The sequence below is a fragment of the Mesoplodon bidens genome (genome assembly GCF_964165515.1).
Source record: "Mesoplodon bidens genome assembly, chromosome: 2".
NCBI lineage: Eukaryota > Metazoa > Chordata > Mammalia > Artiodactyla > Ziphiidae > Mesoplodon > Mesoplodon bidens.
The window spans coordinates 59,624,422-59,644,420 of NC_138177.1; the positions used below are offsets into that span (position 1 = coordinate 59,624,422).

The following is a 19,999-nucleotide window of genomic DNA, read 5'->3' on the forward strand; positions in this document are numbered from 1 at the left end:
AAAATTAAAATCATATCAAGCATCTTTTCCAACCACAACACTATGAGATTAGAAATAAATTACAGGGGAAAAATGTAAAAAACACAAACACATGGAGGCTAAACAATATGTAATTAAATAACCAACAGATCACTGAAGAAATCAAAGAGGAAATCAAAAAATACCTAGAGACAAATTACAATGAAAACACAAGGATCCAAAATGTATGGAATGCAGCAAAAGCAGTTCTAAGAGGGAAGTTTATAGCAATATAATCCTCCATAGAGAAACAAGAAAACTCTCGAATAAACAATCTAACCTTACACCTAAAGGAACTAGAGAAAGAAGAACAAACAAAACCCAAAGTTAGTAGAAGGAAAGAAATCATAAAGATCAGAGCAGAAATAAATTAGATAGAAACAAAAAACAATAGCAAAGACCAATAAAATTAAAAGATGCTTCTTTGAGAAGATAACTAATATTGATACACCTTTAGCCAGACTCATCAAGAAAAAGAGGGAGAGGACTCAAATCAATAAAATTAGAAATGAAAAAGGAGAAGTCACAACAGACACCACAGAAACACACAGGATCATAAGAAACTACTACAAGCAAATATATGCTGATAAAATGGACAAGCTGGAAGAAATGTACAAATTCATAGAAAGGTAAAACCTTCCAAGACTGAACCAGGAAGAAATAGGTAATATGAACAGACCAATCACAAGTAATGAAACTGTGATTAAAAATCTTCTAACAAATAAAAGTCCAGGACCAGATGGCTTCACAGGTGAATTCTTTTTTTTTCTTTTCCCAGGAATATAGTATTTTATGAACACTATGGAGAAGTATTTTCCAAGACAAATATAAAAGACATAGTTCCTCTTTAGTGACTATAAAAGAAATCCATCATCTTAACTTCTGTATTTACAGTAAAAAAATTTTTTTAACTAAGTTTAAGAAATCTTTACTAAGAATCAAATATATGCCCAACATCACAGTAACCACAAGTGAATTCTATCAAACATTTAGAGAAGGGCTAACACCAATCCTTCTCAGCCGCTTCCAAAAAACTGCAGAGGAAGGAACACTCCCAAATTCATTCTAGGAGGCCACCTTCACCTTGATACCTAAACCAGACAAAGATACTACAGAAAAAGAAAATTACAGACCAGTATCACTAATGAACATAGTTGCAAAAGTCCTCAACAAAATACTAGCAAACAGAATCCAACAACACATTTAAAAGATCACACACTAGGAACAAGTGGGATTAATCCCAGGGATGCAAGGATTCTTCAATATATGCAAATCTATCAATCTGATACACCATATTAACAAACTGAAGAAGAAAAACCATATGATCATCTCAATAGATGCAGAAAAAGCTTTTGACAAAATTCAACACCCATTTATGATAAAAACTCTCCAGAAAGTGGGCACAGAGGGAACCTACCTCAACATAACAAAGGCCATATATGACAAACCCACAGCAAACATCGTTCTCAACGGTGAAAAACTGAAAGCATTTCCTTTAAGATCAGGAACAAGGCAAGGATGTCCACTCTTACCACTATTATTCAACATAGTTTTGGAATTCCTAGCCATGGCAATCAGAGAAGAAAAAGAAATAAAAAGAACACAAATTGGAAGAGAAGAAGTAAAACTGTCACTGTTTGCAGATGACATGATACTATACATAGATAATCCTAAAGATGCCACCAGAAAACTATTAGAGCTCATCAATGAATTTGGTAAAGTTGCACGATACAAAATTAATGCACAGAAATCTCTTGCATTCCTATACACTAATGATGAAAAATCTGAAAGAGAAATTAAGAAAACACTCCCATTTACCACTGCAACATAAAGACTAAAATACCTAGGAATAAATCTACCTAGGGAGACAAGAGACCTGTATGCAGCAAACTATAAGACACTGCTGAAAGAAATTAAAGATGATACAAACAGATGGAGAGATATACCATGTTCTTGGATTGGAAGAATCAATATTGTGAAAATGACTATACTGCCCAAGGCAATGTACAAATTCAATGCAATCCCTATCAAATTACCAATGGCATTTTTTACCAAACTAGAAGAAGAAATCTTAAAATTTGTATGGGGACACAAAAGACACTGAATAGCCAAAGCAGTCTTGAGGGAAAAAAACAGAGCTGCAGGAATCAGACTCCCTGATTTCAGACTATACTACAAAGGTACAGTAATCAAGACAATATGCTACTGGCACAAAAACAGAAATACAGATCAATGGAACACAATAGAAAGCCCAGAGGTAAACCCACACACCTATGGTCAACTAATCGATGATAAAGGAGACAAGGATATACCATGGAGAAAAGACAGTCTCTTCAATAAGTGATGATGGGAAAACTGGACAGCTACATGTAAAAGAATGAAATTAGAACACTCCCTAACACCATACACAAAAATAAACTCAAAATGGATTACAGACCTAAATGTAAGACCAGACACTATAAAACTCTTAGAGGAAAACATAGGAAGAACACTCTTTGACACAACACAGCAAGATCTTTTTTGATCCACCTCCTAGAGTAATGGAAATAAAAACAAAAATAAACAAATGGGACCTAATGAAACTTAAAAGCTTTTGCACAGCAAAGGAAGCTATAAACAAGACGAAAAGACAACCGTCAAAATGGGAGAAAATATTTGCAAACGAATAAACAGACAATGGATTAATCTCCAAAATATATAAACAGCTCATGCAGCTCAATATCAAATAAACAAACAATCCAATCCAAAAATGGGTGGAAGACCTAAGTAGACATTTCTCCAAAGCAGACATAGAGATGGCCAAGAGGCACATGAGAAGATGCTCAACATCACCAATTATTAGAGAAATGCAAGTCAAAAATACAATGAGGTATCACCTCACATTGGTTAGAATGTGCATAATCAGAAAATCTACAAACAACAAATGCTGGAGAGGGTATGTAGAAAAGGGAACCCTCTTGCACTGCTGGTGGGAATGTAAGTTGATACAGCCACTATGGAGAACAGTATGGAGGTTCCTTAAAAAACTAAAAATAGAATTACCATATGACCCAGTAATCTCACTACTAGGAATATACTCAGAGAAAACCATAATTCAAAAAGACAGATGCACTCCAATGTTCACTGCAGCAGTATTTACAATAGCCAGGTCATGGAAGCAACCTAAATGCCCATCGACAGACAAATGGATAAAGAAGATTTGGTACATATATACAATGGAATATTACTCAGCCATAAAAAGGAACGAAATTGGGTCATTTGTAGACACGTGGATGGACCTAGAGACTGTCATACAGAGTGAAGTAAGTCAGAAAGGGAAATACAAATATCATATATTAACGCACATTTGGAATCTTGAAAAATGGTAGAGATGAACTGCTTTGCAAGGCAGAAATAGAGACACAGATGTAGAGGAAAAACATATGGACCCAAGGGGGGAAAGTGGGGTGGAGGAGGGGTGGTCATGGAATGAATTGGGAGATCGGGATTGACACATATACACTAATTTGTATAAAATAGATAGCTAATAGGAACCGGCCATATAAAAATAAAATAAAATTCAAAAAAAAAGAAAAAAAAAGAAATAAAAGAAACCCAAATTGGAAATGAAGAAGTAACACTGTCACTGTTTGCAGATGACATGATACTATACATAGAAAATCCTAACGATGCCACCAGAAAACTATTAGAGCTCATCAATGAATTTGGTAAAGTTGCTGGATATCTGTGGCATTTCTATACACCAACAATGAAAGATCAGAAAGAGGAATTAAGGGAACAATCCCATTTACCATCACATCAAAAAGAATAAAATACCTAGGAATAAACTTACCTAAGGAGACAAATGACACATACTCCAAAAACTGTAAGACACTGATGAAAAAGGTGGAAGATGACACAAACAGATGGAGGGATATTCCATGTTCTTGGATTGGAAGAATCAATATTGTCAAAATGACTATACTACCCAAGTCAATCTACAGATGCAATGCAATCCCTATCAAATTACCAATGGCATTTTTCACAGAACTAAAACATAAAATCTTAAATTTGTACAGAGACACAAAAGACCATGAATAGCCAAAGCAAGCTTGGGAAAGAAAAATGGAGCTGGAGGAATCAGGCTCCCTGACTATACTACAAAGCTACAGTCATCAAAGTAGTATTTTACTGGCATAAGAACAGAAATATAGATCAATGTAATAGGATAGAAGGCCCAAAAATAAACTCAGGCACCTATGGCCAATTAATCTACAATAAAGGAGGCAAGACTATATAATTGAGGAAAAACAGTCTCTTCAATAAATGATGCTGTGAAAACTGGACAGCCACATGTGAAAAAATGAAATTAGAACATTCTTTAACACCATACACAAAATAAACTCCAAATGGATTACAGATGGATTACAGATCTAAAAGTAACACCAGATACTATAAAACTCTTAAAGGAAAACATAGAACCCTCTTTGACATAAATCGCAGCAATATCTTCTTTAATCCACTTCCTAGAGTAATGGAAATAAAAACAAAAATAAACAAATGGAACCTAATTAAATGCAAAAGTGTTTTCAAAGCAAAGGAAACCACAGACAAAACGAAAGACAACCCACAGAACGGGAGAAAATATTCTGCAAAAGATGTGACTGATAGTGGATTAGTCTCCAGAATTTACAAACAGCTCATGTGGCTCAAAAAAAAGAAAAAAAAACAATAAAAAAATGGGCAGAAGACCTAAATAGGTATTTCTCCAAAGAAGACATACAGACGGCCAAGAGGCACATGAAAAGATGCTCAACATCACTAATTACTGGAGAAATGCAAATCAAAACTACAATGAGACATCACCAGTTAGAATGGCCATCATCCAAAAGTCTACAAACAATAAATGTTGAAGAGGTGTGGAGAAAAAGGAACCCTCCTACACTGTTGGTGGCAATGTAAATTGGTACAGCCACTATGGAGAACAGTATGGAGGTTCCTTAAAAAACTAAAAATAGAGCTATCATATGATCCAGCAATCCCACTCCTGGGCATATATCCAGAGAAAAAGATGGTTTAAAAGGATACATGCACCCCAATATTCATTGCAGTGCTGTTTACAATAGCCATCGAAAGATGAATGGATGAAGATGTGGTACATATACACAATGGAATATTACTCAGCTTTTAAAAAGAATGAAATAATGCCATCTGCAGCAACATGGACAGACTTGGAGATTATCATACTAAGTGAAGCAAGTCAGACAGAGAAAGACAAATATCATATGACATCGCTTATATGCAGGATCTAAAAAAAAATGATACAAATGAACTTATTTACAAAACAGAAATAGACTCACAGACTTAGAGAAGGAAGTTATGGTTACCAGGGAGGAAGGTTGGTGGGGGGGAAGGATAGATTGGGAGTTCGGGATTGACATGTACTCACTACTATTTTTTTTTTTTTTTTTTTTTTGTGGTACGCGGGCCTCTCACTGTTGTGGCCTCTCCCATTGCGGAGCACAGGCTCCGGACGCACAGGCTCAGCGGCTATGGCTCACGGGCCTAGCCGCTCCGCAGCATGTGGGATCTTCCCAGACCGGGGCACGAACCCATGTCCCCTCCATCGGCAGGCGGATTCTCAACCACTGCGCCACCAGGGAAGCCCTCACTACTATATTTAAAATAGATAACCAACAAGGACCCACTGTATAACACAGGGAACACTGCTCAGTATTCTGTAATAACCTAAATGGGAAAAGAATTTGAAAAAGAATAGATACATGTAAAACTGAATCACATTGCTATACACTTGAAACTAACACAACATTGTTAATCAACTATGCTCCAATATAAAATAATTTTTTTGAAAAAAGGAAATCAAACTATATTGAGACACATGAAAAGGAAATACAACATGTCAAAGCTTATGTGAAGCAGCAAAAGCAGTTTTAGAAGGAAGTTCGTAACAGTAAATGTCTATATTAAGAAAGAAGAAAGATCTCAAATAAACAACCTAACTTTACTCCTCAAGGAACTAGACAAGGAACTGAATCCAAAGTTAATAGAAGAAAGGAGATAACAAATAACAGAATGGACACAAATGAAATAGACACTAAAAAGACAGTAGAAACTAAGAGCTGGTTTTTTGAAAAGATAAACAAAATAGACAAACCTTTAGGCAGATTTACCAAGAAAAAAGGTAGAGAACTAAAATAAATAAAATTAGAATTGCTCTTTCTTCTAAGAGCAGAAACAGGAAGAAAAACAAGGATGGCCACCTTCAGCACTTTTATTCAAAACAGTATTGGAAGTCCTAGTCACAGCAATTAGGCAGAAAAAAGAAATAAAAGGCATCTAAATCGGAAAGGAAGAAATAAAATTATCTCTATCTGAAGATGACATGATATCATATATAGAAAACTATAAGGACTCCACCAATAAACTGTTAGAAATAAACAAATACAGTTAAGTTGCAGGGTACAAAATCAACAAACAAAAATCTGTTGTTTATATACAGTAACAATGAGCTAACAGAAAGAGAAATTAAGAAAGCAATCTCATTTATAATCACAGCCAAAAGAATAAAATACCTAGGAATAAATTTAACCAAGGAGGTGAAACACCTATACACTGAAAACTATAAGACACTGTTGAAAGAAACTGAAGAAGACACAAGTAAATGGGAAGCTATTCCATGCTCATAGATTGGAAGAATTAACATTGTTAAAACGTCCACTCAACCCAAAGAAATCTACAGATTCAAAGCAATCCCTATCAGAATTCCAATAGCATTTTTCAAAGAGAAGAATCCTAAAATGCATGAGGAACCACAGAAGACCCCAAATAGCCAAAACAATTTGAGAAAGAGCACACTCCCTGATTTCAAACTATTTTACAAAGCTATACTAACCAAAACAGTATGGTGTTGGCATAAAAACAGACACATAGATCAACAGAACAGAATAGAGAGCCCAGAAATAAACCCATGCATATGTGGTCCATTAATTTAAGACAAAGAAGCCAAGACTGTACACCGGGGAAAGTACGGTCTCTTCCAATAAATGGTGTTTGGGAAACTGGCCAGCCACATGCAAAAGAATGAAACTGGACCACTATACACAAAAATAATTGAAAATGGATTAAAGATTTGAATGCAAGACCTGAAATCATAAAACTTCTAGAAGAAAACATAGGCTGTAAGTGCCACGACATCTGTCTTGGTGATAATGTTTTCGATTTGACATCAAAGGCAAAGGCATCAAAAGCGGAAATAAACAAGTGGGACTACATCAAACTAAAAAGCTTCTGCACAGCAAGGAAACCATCAACAAAATGAAAAAGTAACCTACCAAATGGGAGAAAATATCTGCAAATCATATGTCTGATAAAGAGTTAATAACCAAAGAATTCATACAACTCAACAGCAAAGAACAAACAACTCTTTAAAAAATGGGCAGAGTATCTGAATAGACATTTTTCCTAAGAAGACATAGAGATGGCCAACAGGTAAATGAAAATATGCTCAACATCACTAATCATCAGGGAAATGCAGATTAAAACCAGAATGGGATATCACCTAACACCTGTTAGAATGACTATAATAAAAAAGACAAATAACAAGTGCTAGTAAACATATGGAGAAAAGGAAACACTACAGCACTATTGGTGGGAATATAAATTGGTACAGCCTCTATGGGAAACAGTATGCAAACTCCTCAAAAAATTAAAAATGCAACTACTGTATGATCTAGCAATCCCACTTCTGAGTATTTACCCAAAGGAAATGAAAACAGGATACTGAAGAGATATCTGCACTTCCATGATCACTGCAGCATTAATTCCAACACTCATGATGTGAAAAGAACCTAAGCATCCATAAGCAGATGAATGAATAAGATGCGATATACAAATATATAGAATATTATTCAGCCATGAGTAAAAAGGAAATCCTTTCATTTGCAACAATATGGAGGAACTTGAGGGAATTATGCTAAGTAAGGTAAGCCAGAGAAAGACAAATACTGCATGATATCACTTATATGTAAAATCTAAAAAAAAAAAAAAAAAACACTCAAACTCATATACTCAGAGAGTAGAAAAGTGGTTGCCAGGGCCTGCAGAATGGGGAAAATATGAAAAGGTTGGTAAAAGTGTAAACTTTCAGTTATAAGATGAATAAGGTCTGAAGATCAATATAAACATAGTGATTACCAATGATAACACTGTGATATAATTGAATTTTGCTTACAGAATAGAACTTAAATGTTCTCACACACACAAGAAAAAAAATAAATATATGAGGTGATGGATGTTTTCATTAACTCAATGGCAGGAAATCTTTAAATATCTTACAATTTTATTAGTCAATAATACCTCAATTAGGCTGAAAACAAAAACTGTCAAGGCCATAAAAAAATGAGGAAAACCTGAGAAACTATCACAGACCAGAGGCTGACTAAGGACACAGGACAACTAAATGCAATGTGTTATCTTAGATTGGATCTTAGAACAGAAAAAGGACATTAAAAACTGGTGAAATTCTAATGAAGTCTGGAGTTTGGAATTTAACACTAAGGGAAACTGAAACTGGGGTGAGGTATGTATAGGAAAAGCCTTTACTATCTCTACAACTTTTCCATAAATCTAAAGTTATTCCAAAATAAAAGTTTATTTTTCAAAAAAAAGATGTATTAGGAATCTTACAGGACAGGTTTTAAGCAACGTGTGCACAAGTCATGGATTGCAGCAAGAAGAACTTAGGGAATGAAAAAGTTTGGAAACAGACAAGTCAGGAAGTCATAGTAGAAGATTCTTAATAATCAAGAGTGGAAGGTCTTTAAAGGGATTTTGGCAGTTTTGACACATTCCCTGCTGTAGAGTATCTCACAGTCTCTGATCAAGTACATTCAGCCAGAACAGGGCAGAGGCCAAATAATGAACCAGCAGATTTAGACATGGCAAAAAGTTAGACTAAATTATTTGTGAAAAATTTTTAAATTAATATTCTTCTTGACTAATAAAAACAAAGACATATAGAAATAAAAACTAAAAAAAAAATAATTCATGTAAACAATAGCATTAGATATTGGAATAGGTCACTAAAGTGGCCCTAAAACTCTCACTTCCCAGGTCTTAAAAAAACTGGATAGAATCTCAAACAAACTACAGATGGTTTAGATACAGCCTTGTCTGTTATCTTCTCCAGCTGACATTTAATCACAACCCTTTTCAGGAGTTTCTCATGGAGCTTCTGGTGTTTCTTTCCACTAAACTCTTGTTGCATTTAACATCTTAGCATTTGTCTGTCAAGTAGCATAAGTAGTGTATGTCACCTCGTTCTTTCACTTGTGTATAAGTCCTGCCTCCCTAGCACATATTCATTCATTCATTGTTTCAACAGTCAAGTCAGTCAATATTGGATGTCTACCAGGCACTGTGCTGGGCATTAAGGGTACATTGTTATAAATAAGAAACCACTGTTGTCCTCAAGCTTTCCAATGAGGTCAAAAGATAAGACAATCAGGCAATTTTTAAAAAACAGTGTATTAAGTGCTATAACAGATGCTTGCCCATGATGTTATGGGACCACATAAAAGGGGTATTTAGGGGCTTCCCTGGTGGCGCAGTGGTTGAGAGTCCGCCTGCCGATGCAGGGGACACGGGTTCGTGCCCCTATCCCGGAAGATCCCACATGCCGCGGAGCGGCTGGGCCCGCGAGCCATGGCCGCGGAGCCTGTGTGTCCGGAGCCTGTGCTCCGCAACGGGAGAGGCCACAGCAGTGAGAGGCCCGCGTACAGAAAAAAAAAAAAAAAAAAAAAAAAAGGGGTATTTAACCAGACTTTAGGTTGAGGAGTGAAAACATTTAAGCTGAGTTCTGGAGAACTAGACCATATGCAACCTGATGTCAAAGGCCCAATCACAGACATTTGAATTTTCTCAAGCCTTAAGCTCAGCTCCTTGCAGAGAGCAGAAATTAGACTGTTTGTTAATTATGATCATAATAATATTGATAATATGGATCAAGACAATAACAATGGCTGTGTCCAAGATACAAAGATGAGTAAGGAAGAATTCCAACTCTCAAGGCATTTCTGGAATTTTCCCTGTTCCTCCTTGTACCCATTACGCCAATCACAATTCCTGGGACATGCTGGCACTCAATAAATATTTGCTGAATGGATGAGCTTTCTCAGACTCCCCACATCCAGTCAAGCACCAAGTCCCATGAACTCTTTTTTTTTTTAATAAGGCTGTTTCATTCGTGTGTTTACTGGAGTAGCAGGGTTTTTTTTTTTGGGGGGGGGGCATGTGGCACGGCTTGTGGGATCTCAGTTCCCCAACCAGGATTGAACCCGGGCCACAGTAGTGAAAGTACCAAATTCTAACCACTAGACCACCAAGGAACTCCCCCCGTGAACTCTCATTTCACAATATTTCTTACATCTGTTCCTCAATTTTTCTACTTTTCACCACATTCTTTTGTTACTTCCTATCCCTACCACTAAAAGAGAATTTACACTGGTCCCCCCAGCAAGCCAGGCTCTTCTTCCTCAACACTGCAAGCCACCAGCAGGTTTTCTGAAACCCAGACTTGCTAACTGAAGTGCCTACTGAAATACCTCGTTTGCTTACAGAATAAAGCTGAACATCATCAGCATTATTACAATTCAAATCCTCAAGTCCTCCGTGGTCTTGTCCTAATCTACTGCTGTGGGTGTTTTCACACTCAACACTCACTTAAACAAACCCTGTCCTCTAGTCATACTTGTTCACCCACTGGTCTTCCAAACAGGCTTTTTGTTGACCAGATTCCACTCAAAAGCCTTGGTTCAGGCCAGTCCTATATCCAGCAGCTCTTCTTCCTAGGCTCCTAAGACCCAGTACAAAACTTTGCCTAGGGTGAAGCTTTCTTTGACCACCTTTGTGTATAGTGTGAAAGAGAAACCACATTTTTTTAATACAGATATACAACTGACTCAACACCATTTTTTTAAAAGACCATCTTTTTCCCAGTGCACTTCTGTGCCTGTCACTTTTGTCATAAATCAAGAACCTGTCAATAATAACATATACACAGGTCTGTTTCTGCACTTTCTGTTGATTGATCTATTCAATTATCCTTACACCAATACCACGTTACTTTAATTAATCTAGATTTGCTATCTGGAAACAGTCGACTAAGTTGTTCTTCATCAAGATTGTCTTCTGTATTCTTGGCCTTTTGCATTTTCATACAAATTTTAGAATCACTTTTCAACATATACAAACTTGTTGGGATTTTAACTGGAATTGTATCTACTCTATAGATCAATCTGGGAGAAAATTAAAATGAAGTCTTATCAATCTCCTTAAGTATTTGATATTTTTATGTTAATGTAGATGGTAACAGTTTTTAGTTTTATTTTGAATTGTTTTTCATAATTTGATTTTGTATAGTAACTTTGTATCCAGTGGCTATGATAAATCCAGTGACATTATTAATTCATTAAGTGTTATCTGTAGTTTATTTTGTTCAGATGTACAAAATAATGTCATCTGCTAATGACAATTTTACTACTTCCTTTGAATTCTTACTCTTGCCTTACTGCATTGGTTATGACCTCCTGTACAATGGTGAACAGAAGTGATGATGATGGACATCTATGCCTCACTATCCAGGTAGATATTTTAAAATATTTCACCATTAACTATGATTCTTCTTAAAGAAACTCTTTATCAGAATAATGAAGTTTCCTTTTATTTCCAGTTTGTTGAGAATTTTATCATGCCTAAGTATAGAATTTCATCAAACACTTTTACTTCATTTATTGAGATATGGGTTTACTTTCATTCTGTTAATGTGATAAATTACATTGACTTTTGAATTTTATATCAACTTTGTATTACTGGGATAAATTTAACTTTGTTATAATATGTAATCAATATACGACAGGATTCATTACCTATTTCATCCTTGTCTAAACATGTCCTTTGAAGACAGGGTTTTACACTACTTCGCATTTTTCTGTATTATTCATAACAGTAATCATATTATAACTATATTTATAAAATTGTAAGCATCTTGAGAGAGGGCAAAGACTTGCTTTGGTCTTTGTATACTCTCTACTATTTGGAACACAGTATACATCACATAAAGGCTTGTTGAATGAAAGTTCTCATAATCTCCTAACAAAGTGTCTTTCACATAAAAGTCACTCTCAATAAATATCTGTTGATGATGAGTGTGTCAGTTAGTGCTTTCTTCAGTGAGTTCCATCTTCTCAATTTAATTCCTCGTTATACCTGTAATAGCCCTAACAACTTATTGGCAGGAGCACAATTATAGCTGAATTCAGAAAAAGAATATGTTCACAAGTTTCACCATCTACTCTAGAGGATAAAAAACCATATTTATCACCCAATTGCCATGACATCCAGTCCCATGATACCCAGTCAGGTAGTCCAGCTTGGGCCCACTTCATATGTTAGGCATCAGTGAGATTTTCCAATGTACGTAAGTCTACCTGGGAAAGTTTGCCATGTTCTTCATTCTGCTTCATAAGCCCTGCTTAATAGCTTGATTTTTGATTTTAGAAACTGGGCTCTTTTGTCTCTGTTTCTGAGAAAAATTTAAAGATACGTTTTTGGTAAAAAGGTCTGTCTCTTCACAACCACTGTGTAGCATTTCAACTGTAACTCAACATTTATGTTGTACTCTCACAGCACAATTTATGTAGGTATGAATTTGAGACAATCAGTAACTTTAAATGTCCCCAACACATACACTTGAAGCAACACCTCTGGGTTGCTACTTTACCACAAATTCTACCTCTGCCTAACTATGCCATCTATCAGTCAATTCAGTACAAGAACATAACATATTATAGTTACAGCCTTGTTCCAGAAATTCAAAAGATTCATCAGATTTCTTGATCTTTAGAGCCAGAACAGAAGAACTGGAAACTGTTACATAGGTTTAAACCTGAGACAGATACAGAAATCTGTGAGCAGAAGTGAAAACTTTCAGAGAAAGGAGCCAGAGGAAATAGGTAGTGGCTATTACATGGAAGAAGGGAAGAAAAAGGAATCTTAGGTTCAGTAGTCTTGAGCTTCTCAAGTTAAATATATTTAATATATCACTGACAGTGATTATGTTAAAATAACTCAATAAGCCATACCCAACAGAGTCCAAAGAAGTCAAAGTTTCTTCAAAACAAACTGAAGTGTCAACCCACAGTCCATTAGTAGAATAAATATATGCCACCTAAAGTAATGGCAAATACAGTAATGGACACAACACTGAGATGCATTAGAACACACTCAAGAGACATCTAGACTTTCATTTCTTGACGCATGGGTTAGAGAGGCAGAGAATTCTGTCTCAGCCTATTCTGTTTATCTAAAGTCACAGTAAATAATCCTGGTAAATGTTAATGTTCTTAAATGTTTGCCAGACTAAAATTATCCAGTCTGGCCAAAAATACATAAACATAAAAAAGGATATTTTCTCCTCGTTCATTTGTTTGTTTCGTTGGTTAGTTGGTTGATTTTTAATGATACATTTTAAAGATGCATTCCCTTAGGTTGAACTTTGTCTTTTGGTGCTTTACTGATCTGCTCTGTGGAGTATAATTACTTTCACGAATGTGCTCTGTGGGACATAAATAACATTACATAATATGAGCCTAGACCACGGTGACCAAGTTTGCTCCAATCCATTTATTCTTCTTTGCTCATCATGTGAATAATTTATTCCAGGAGGCAAGTGTGCACTTGGCATTTATCTACTATTCACTGGTAACATAAACTCTATTTAAGTTTGAAAATTCACACTTAGACATTTTTTTTTTTAGTGAGGCAGTTACTAAACCAAGCAACACACTAGGGCTCACTACAAGTGTGAACATTAAGGATTCTGTCTTCTACTCTTTACAGTTTCTCTCTTCTGCTTTCCCTTTCCATGTTAAATAGGCTTTCTGAGCCACCATGCAGATAAATATCACCACCAGAGCAAAGCTGGGGAGGAAAGCAGAAGTTGGGGACGGGGCAAGGAGTTGGTCTCCACTAGCATAGCCCACAGAGAGAGTGAGAACAAGAGTCAGCCTCAGAATGGCCAGGCAGGGAACCAACAGGGGCCCACTGGCCCAGGAAAGAAGCCCCCAGAAAATGGACCAGAAGCCAGGCAAAGAGGCAACTTAACAGGCCAGGAATGGTGAGCTGGCCTTGCTGACAAAAGGACCCATACACTTCTGGGTCCAGAACTATAATTCAGGCAGGCTGATCTCAAATATGAAATCTGGAAGCTCTTTGGGTGGAGGGTGCAGGCTCAGCCACGCAACACCTGAGCAGCAATTATACCTATAGATATTGTGTGTTGAGCATTGAGCACGGGCCATATGCTGTGCTAAGAGCTTTATGTCTCATGGTCATCCTTATGAGCTAGTCATGGATGTTCTCTTTCTCCTTCTTTTGGTTCTTGGTTGAATGTACCTTCCTCACCCCCTTTCAAGAAAGCCTTGGTCAGGAAACTTTCTTTGGCCAACTATCATGAGTCAAATAGATGCACCACTTCTGGGTAGAAGTACTGAAAGGCGTTACATGATTCACCAGCTTCCCTTCAGCTGATTTGACAATCATGAAAACAAGTATCAGGATGGAGCTCCCAGCAGGCCAGGCAACTAAGATGTGGAAAACACCCTGCTGCTATGGATTGGATATCTGGATGCTTATGCCCCCCTCCACCCCAGCCAAATTCACGTGTTGAAACCCAATCCTCAATATGCTGGCATTTGGAGGCGGGGCCTTTGGGATGTGATCAGGTAATAAGGCTGGAGTCCACATGAAAAAGATAGTCTTCAGAGAGCTCCCCCATCACCACCACCACCACCACCACCACATGAGGACTCAGCAAAAAGATGGCTATCTATGAACCAGGAAGCAGGCCATACCAGACACCAAATCTGCCTGTGCCTTGATCTTGGACTTCCCAACTTCCAGAACTGTGAGAAATAAATGTTTAAAATCCACCCAGTCTGTTATAGCAGATCAAACTAAGACACCTGCCAACATGCACAGGTGAGAAGAGTGAAGAAAAATTTCTTTTGTAGTACTTACTGAGCCCCTGCCATAAGGGGACTGTGCATCACTGGAGTATAGGCATGGACTGTCTCCATGAATCACCCAGTAAACCTGCAACTCCTTATGGAGGACTGTGAATGTACATCCTGGTGACTGTGGGTCCTTTGCCCAGGCCTATCTAACCAGAGCCCCACTCTTAACCACACTGTGGCAAAAGCTAACTGAACAAGCAGGAGAGAAAATAAGACATCCCCATCTCCATAAAGAGCATCAGGAACTTCTACACACACAACTGGCATCAGACCAAGTGACTTAGCAGAGTAGTCACTGCAACTCTCTAACTTTGTGGAAAAAAAAAAAAAAGTCAGTCAAGGCATATACCACCAAAGGACACCAGCCTAATGTTACACCCTCCTCTGGGATAGCCAAACTGTATTAAATGGTGACTCTCAAAGTGATCCAGCCCCAGGGAGGGCTGACAGAGCAGAGTGGGTTAGAGTTGAAAAAGTGGCCCCATGCTCCTCTTCTTTGCTAGATCATAACCTTCACTTTTACATTATACCTAAAGTAAACATGGGATCCTACAGAGAATAAGACTTCCATTGTTTCCCAAACCTAATGCTTTCTAAAGCCATAGGCGTTATGAGGCAGAACAGGAGGCAAAAGATTCTAAGAACCAAGACACTATTTGCAGCTAATAAGACAACATTCTACGCAGGGCCCAGAAATTTTACTTTTTCCTGAAATTTACAAGTAGAGTTCAAAATCTAGAATTCATGGTATAAACATAATTTCCTTGTATCTTCTAATCATGACTTAAGAACGGGAGAATTCCCTCACATACATTTATTTCTTAATGGGTATTCATCTTAAGTATCAACCAACCAACAACAGGAATCAAATTTAAAGATGGGTTGAATGTATTCCAATCCTTAATCATTCAATTTCTGTCATTTTTCTCTTGTCCAATCTGGGATTAGTCCTGTAGCCTTTAAACTAGAAAAGGAGAGGTAAACTATTCTCATTTTTGGCAAATTGAGTGGAAATATATTCTCTAGCTGTCACTTTACATTGTGTTATTGACTTTCAGATTAAGCAATGCCTCTGAAGTCTGGACAGAGTCCACACTCCGTTATTGGGATGACTGAATATGCGTACCATTTGAAGCCATAATTTATTTATGGCCTTAATACTGGATTGGCTTTTAAAGCATGAGCAAAATAATAGGAGGCTGTTCTCATGCATATGATCTCCATTATAATTATTCATTTTTTAACATAATAAAAATGGCAGTCATCCATTTGATTAGACAGATCAAAGGGATCAAACTACCATCTATCACCTTTGAATTTCACATGATACACTCATCCTAATCTCTGCAACATCTAAATCTGAAGATGTCACATATGTTCAGAATGTTGTCTATCATAAAGTCAACATTACATTTTCATGCTTTGTGTGGCAATAACATACTGGGTTATGTTTGTTATGGGTTTTTAGATTTCAAATATCTAATTAGAAATTAACATCAAACTACTTGAAACATCGTAGTGTAGACAACATAGGACAGATGAGCTTGAATGAATATAAAATTACATTGTTATGCTAATTTAATTTTTCATAGAACTTTCATAAATATTATTTCACTAAAATGTTTGTAGATGTTTCAAAGGGGCAAGAGAATATCCCAAAAAAAATTTCACTGGAAGCAAAGCCCCCTTTCTAACTGAAAGCAAGTGTACAGGAAAATATCAGAACAGAATACATGTTTCATGATATGTATTTGAGAAAGCAAACAAAACTGTTACTTTGATTTAAATAACAAAAGAGGTAATTTTTCAAAAAATAAGTACAAGGTTCTATTTTGGAGCATCTGAGTGAAGAAGAAAGCATAGATTCTTATGTGCAAACAACCAGATCTCACTTTCCTTGGTCTCTAAACCCTCAGCAGGCACTGAGCATCCTATACTCATCCACAAAGGTGAGGCTGCCGTGGCCCACCCTGTATGACTTAATACTTTCAGTGAAAATCTAAAAGCACACATTTAAGTATAATGTGTGCAATGTCTGTGACTCAAGGAGACATAGTCGTAAAAGGTGGCAGTATTGATTTTCAGTAAGAAAATAAAGGAACTAGACCGGCTAAAAGCACAAGCTGCAAATGAACACATATCAGAGTGACACTGAAATGAAGACATACTCTATCACCATCCTAAGGGTAGACCATTCTCCCTAGTACTAATAAAATGACATCAGGATCCAAATTACAGGAAGATGCTATTTGCCCCTCTTTAATAACCACAGGTTCCTTCGCTAATTCTGGAGCTTGCATTTTTAAACAGATACTGCTGCCTTTCAAACAACTTGCATCCTAGAAATCTCCTTCAGTTACTTCCATGGTCTTAAGGATCTGAGGCATCCATTTGATATTAGGAAATTGTCTCTACACACAAGACAGCATGCACCCCAATTCAAATCTTTAAACCTGCGCTTTAGGACTTGATCAGGCCCTAACAGAAAAGGCAAAGACCTTCCTTTCAGACTGGGTAAGAGAAATACTCCTTTGCCCTCTTCCTCCTGGGAAGCTAGTTGCTGCTGAAATGCCCAAGAGAAGAGAAGCGCGCGGAGTGGGGGGGGGGGGGCGGGGGAGTCGGGGGAGGGGTAGGTCCTTGCGGCGGTAGATGTGTGAGTTCCAGAAGTTCTTTCTATCATAATTGGTGATGTGACCCAAAAAAAGGAAACCTCCACATTCCATTAACAGACTCAATTTGGATTATGCAGCTCCGCGGAAAGAAACGGCATTTTCTCTGTAGCCAGCTGTGCTGCCCTCGAGATAACTCTCTTAGTTTCATGTTAACATTTGGTTAAGGAGATGCTGATGGGTCAGATTTGACACTGTGAATCCACTAAACGCCGTTTTACAGGGACTTTTTCTCTCCTTAATGGCGAGCCCTAGGGGCTCGGCCCCAGCGCCAATAACGTTTCCGGCGAAACACGCACTCTTTGGGAGAGGGGGGTCCCCTATCGCCAGCCCCCACCCTCCAGCGGCGAGTCCCGGGAGCAGAGAGATCTGCTCTTCCTTTCTCTGTTTCTCCTTGCAATGTGCAAACCCCTCCCTAGCGGGGCGCAAGTCGAGAGGACCGCCACCTGCTCATCCCAGAGGATACGCTGCAGAAAACTCGAATGGATCGTGCGCGGACACAGGCTGGATGCCAGCGGCGACAACTTTACGGATTTGTTAATGTTAGTTCTGGACCGGGTAAAATAGCCCCAAAGACGCGAGCAAACGCCCCTCTAAAGGCCGCTACCTTGCAACGCCGGCTTCTTGGAGCCACGCTGGGGCAGTTCCCCTTTTTACTCACAAACGCACTGCGAACGACCCCCCCGCAGTGAAAGCCCGGAGAGGTCGAGGTGTGCGCGGCCAGGCAGTGCGGAACGGAACAACCCCGCCCCGCCCCTCCCCTCCCCTCCCCTCTCCTCCCCTCTCCTCCCCGCAGCCCGCTCCTTCCCGGCAGGAAAGTGCTGGAGAGGCCCCGGGCGGGCGCAGGACCCAGACACCCCGGCCCCAAGCCGGGCCGCCGGCGGGGTCCCCGCGCCCGGCCCCGGGGCGCGCGTGTGGCAGGTGCAGGGCCGCGGTCGGGGGAGCGAGCCGCGCTTACGTGCTCCAGCTTGTCTTTCCTCCGGAGCCAGACGCTGGCGCTGTAGTCCTGCTGCTTGACGCTGCTGTAGAAGTTCGCGCCCACTCGGGTCAGGCTCGGCGAGGGCTCCTTGGGGCGGCTTTTCAGCCTCATCTGCTCAAAGCCCTCGTGGGGGGAGGCCGAGAGCCACTCGTGCTGCCGGATCTCCATCCTGACATGACCAGGCGGCGGCCGGCGCGCAGCGAGCTCGGGATGGGCGTGCGAGAAGCCGACCGGGGCTGAGGGAGGAGCGAGCGAGCGCGGGCAGGGCGCGGGGAGCCGAGCGCGGGCAGGGCGGGGTGAAGCTGGCGGGGAGGGAGGGGGAGGAGAAGGAAAGGAAGGGAGGAGGGAGAGGAGAAAGATGGGTCAGGAGGGAGGCCGCGAGCTAGGGTTAGGCGCGAGGTGCGGGCGGCTGCGGTCCCGGGCGGGCGCTCATCATGCCAGCCCCCGGCTGAGTGCGGCGGGAGGGGGCGGGGGAGGGGGAGGGGACGGCGGGAGGGGGGAGGGGCTGCGCGCGCCTGCAGGTTGGCGCAGTGAGGAGGCAGAGGGCTGCGAATCCGCCCGCCGCCCCTCCCCACGCGTCTAGGCCAGCGGCTGCCGGGCGGCGGACCTGCCTTCCGCAGCCTTCCCTCAGCCGGGCTCCGAGTCTTCCCCTCGCATTTTTACTTGAAAGCGAAGAGCAGCTGGAGAAGTCGGCGCTGTCTCCGCGCCCCCTCCCTCCTTGGCATCACCCCGCCTTTCCCCCACTCGCCGCCCCCGACCTCTGCCTCCCCTCTTTCTCAAAGTTCAGTAACTTCCAGCCTCAGGAGCCCATTTGTCCCACCCTGGGGGAATCCGAACAGAGGGTGTCCAGCAACCCCAGAAAATGGCCCCAAGGACGAGTGTCTTCTTGAGCCTGGCACGCTTTCCTTTGGAGGGTGTAGTGATGCAGACCCTCCCGGTGCGGTAGCCCAGCGGCGGAGCGTAGCTCCCAGCAGCCTCGCCCCTCGGCTCCTGGGAGGGCGATTCCGGACCCCTTCTGCAAATACTCCGCCTCCACTCCGTTCTGAAGGCTCTGGGGCCCGAGAGCCGTGCGGTTCTCTTCTTGGTTCGGGGCTCCCAGGGCCAGGTTTTACATCCCCAAAGCTTTTTACCCGAGCTTTCCCTCCCAGGCCCAGACTTAGGACAGGCTGCCTCGACGATTTTTTAGAAATAAGGCGGCATATTAATAATTAAATCTTAAATCTCTATCTTTTTCTATTTTTGAAATCAACGTTTTTCAAAGC

General features: G+C 39.9%; 1 protein-coding gene across 1 annotated transcript in view; it reads right to left on the reverse strand.

The window, feature by feature from the left end:
• The window catches only part of PLD5 (phospholipase D family member 5), a gene marked incomplete at both ends in the record, with an annotated part of 480,984 nt that extends 462,079 nt beyond the window's left edge, over positions 1-18,905 (reverse strand). Inside the window, one exon of the mRNA XM_081224825.1 lies at positions 18,717-18,905. Within this exon, the coding sequence (XP_081080951.1) occupies positions 18,717-18,905 (189 nt within the window). The remainder of the gene's footprint in view (positions 1-18,716) is intronic.
• Positions 18,906-19,999: the final 1,094 nt, after the last annotated feature.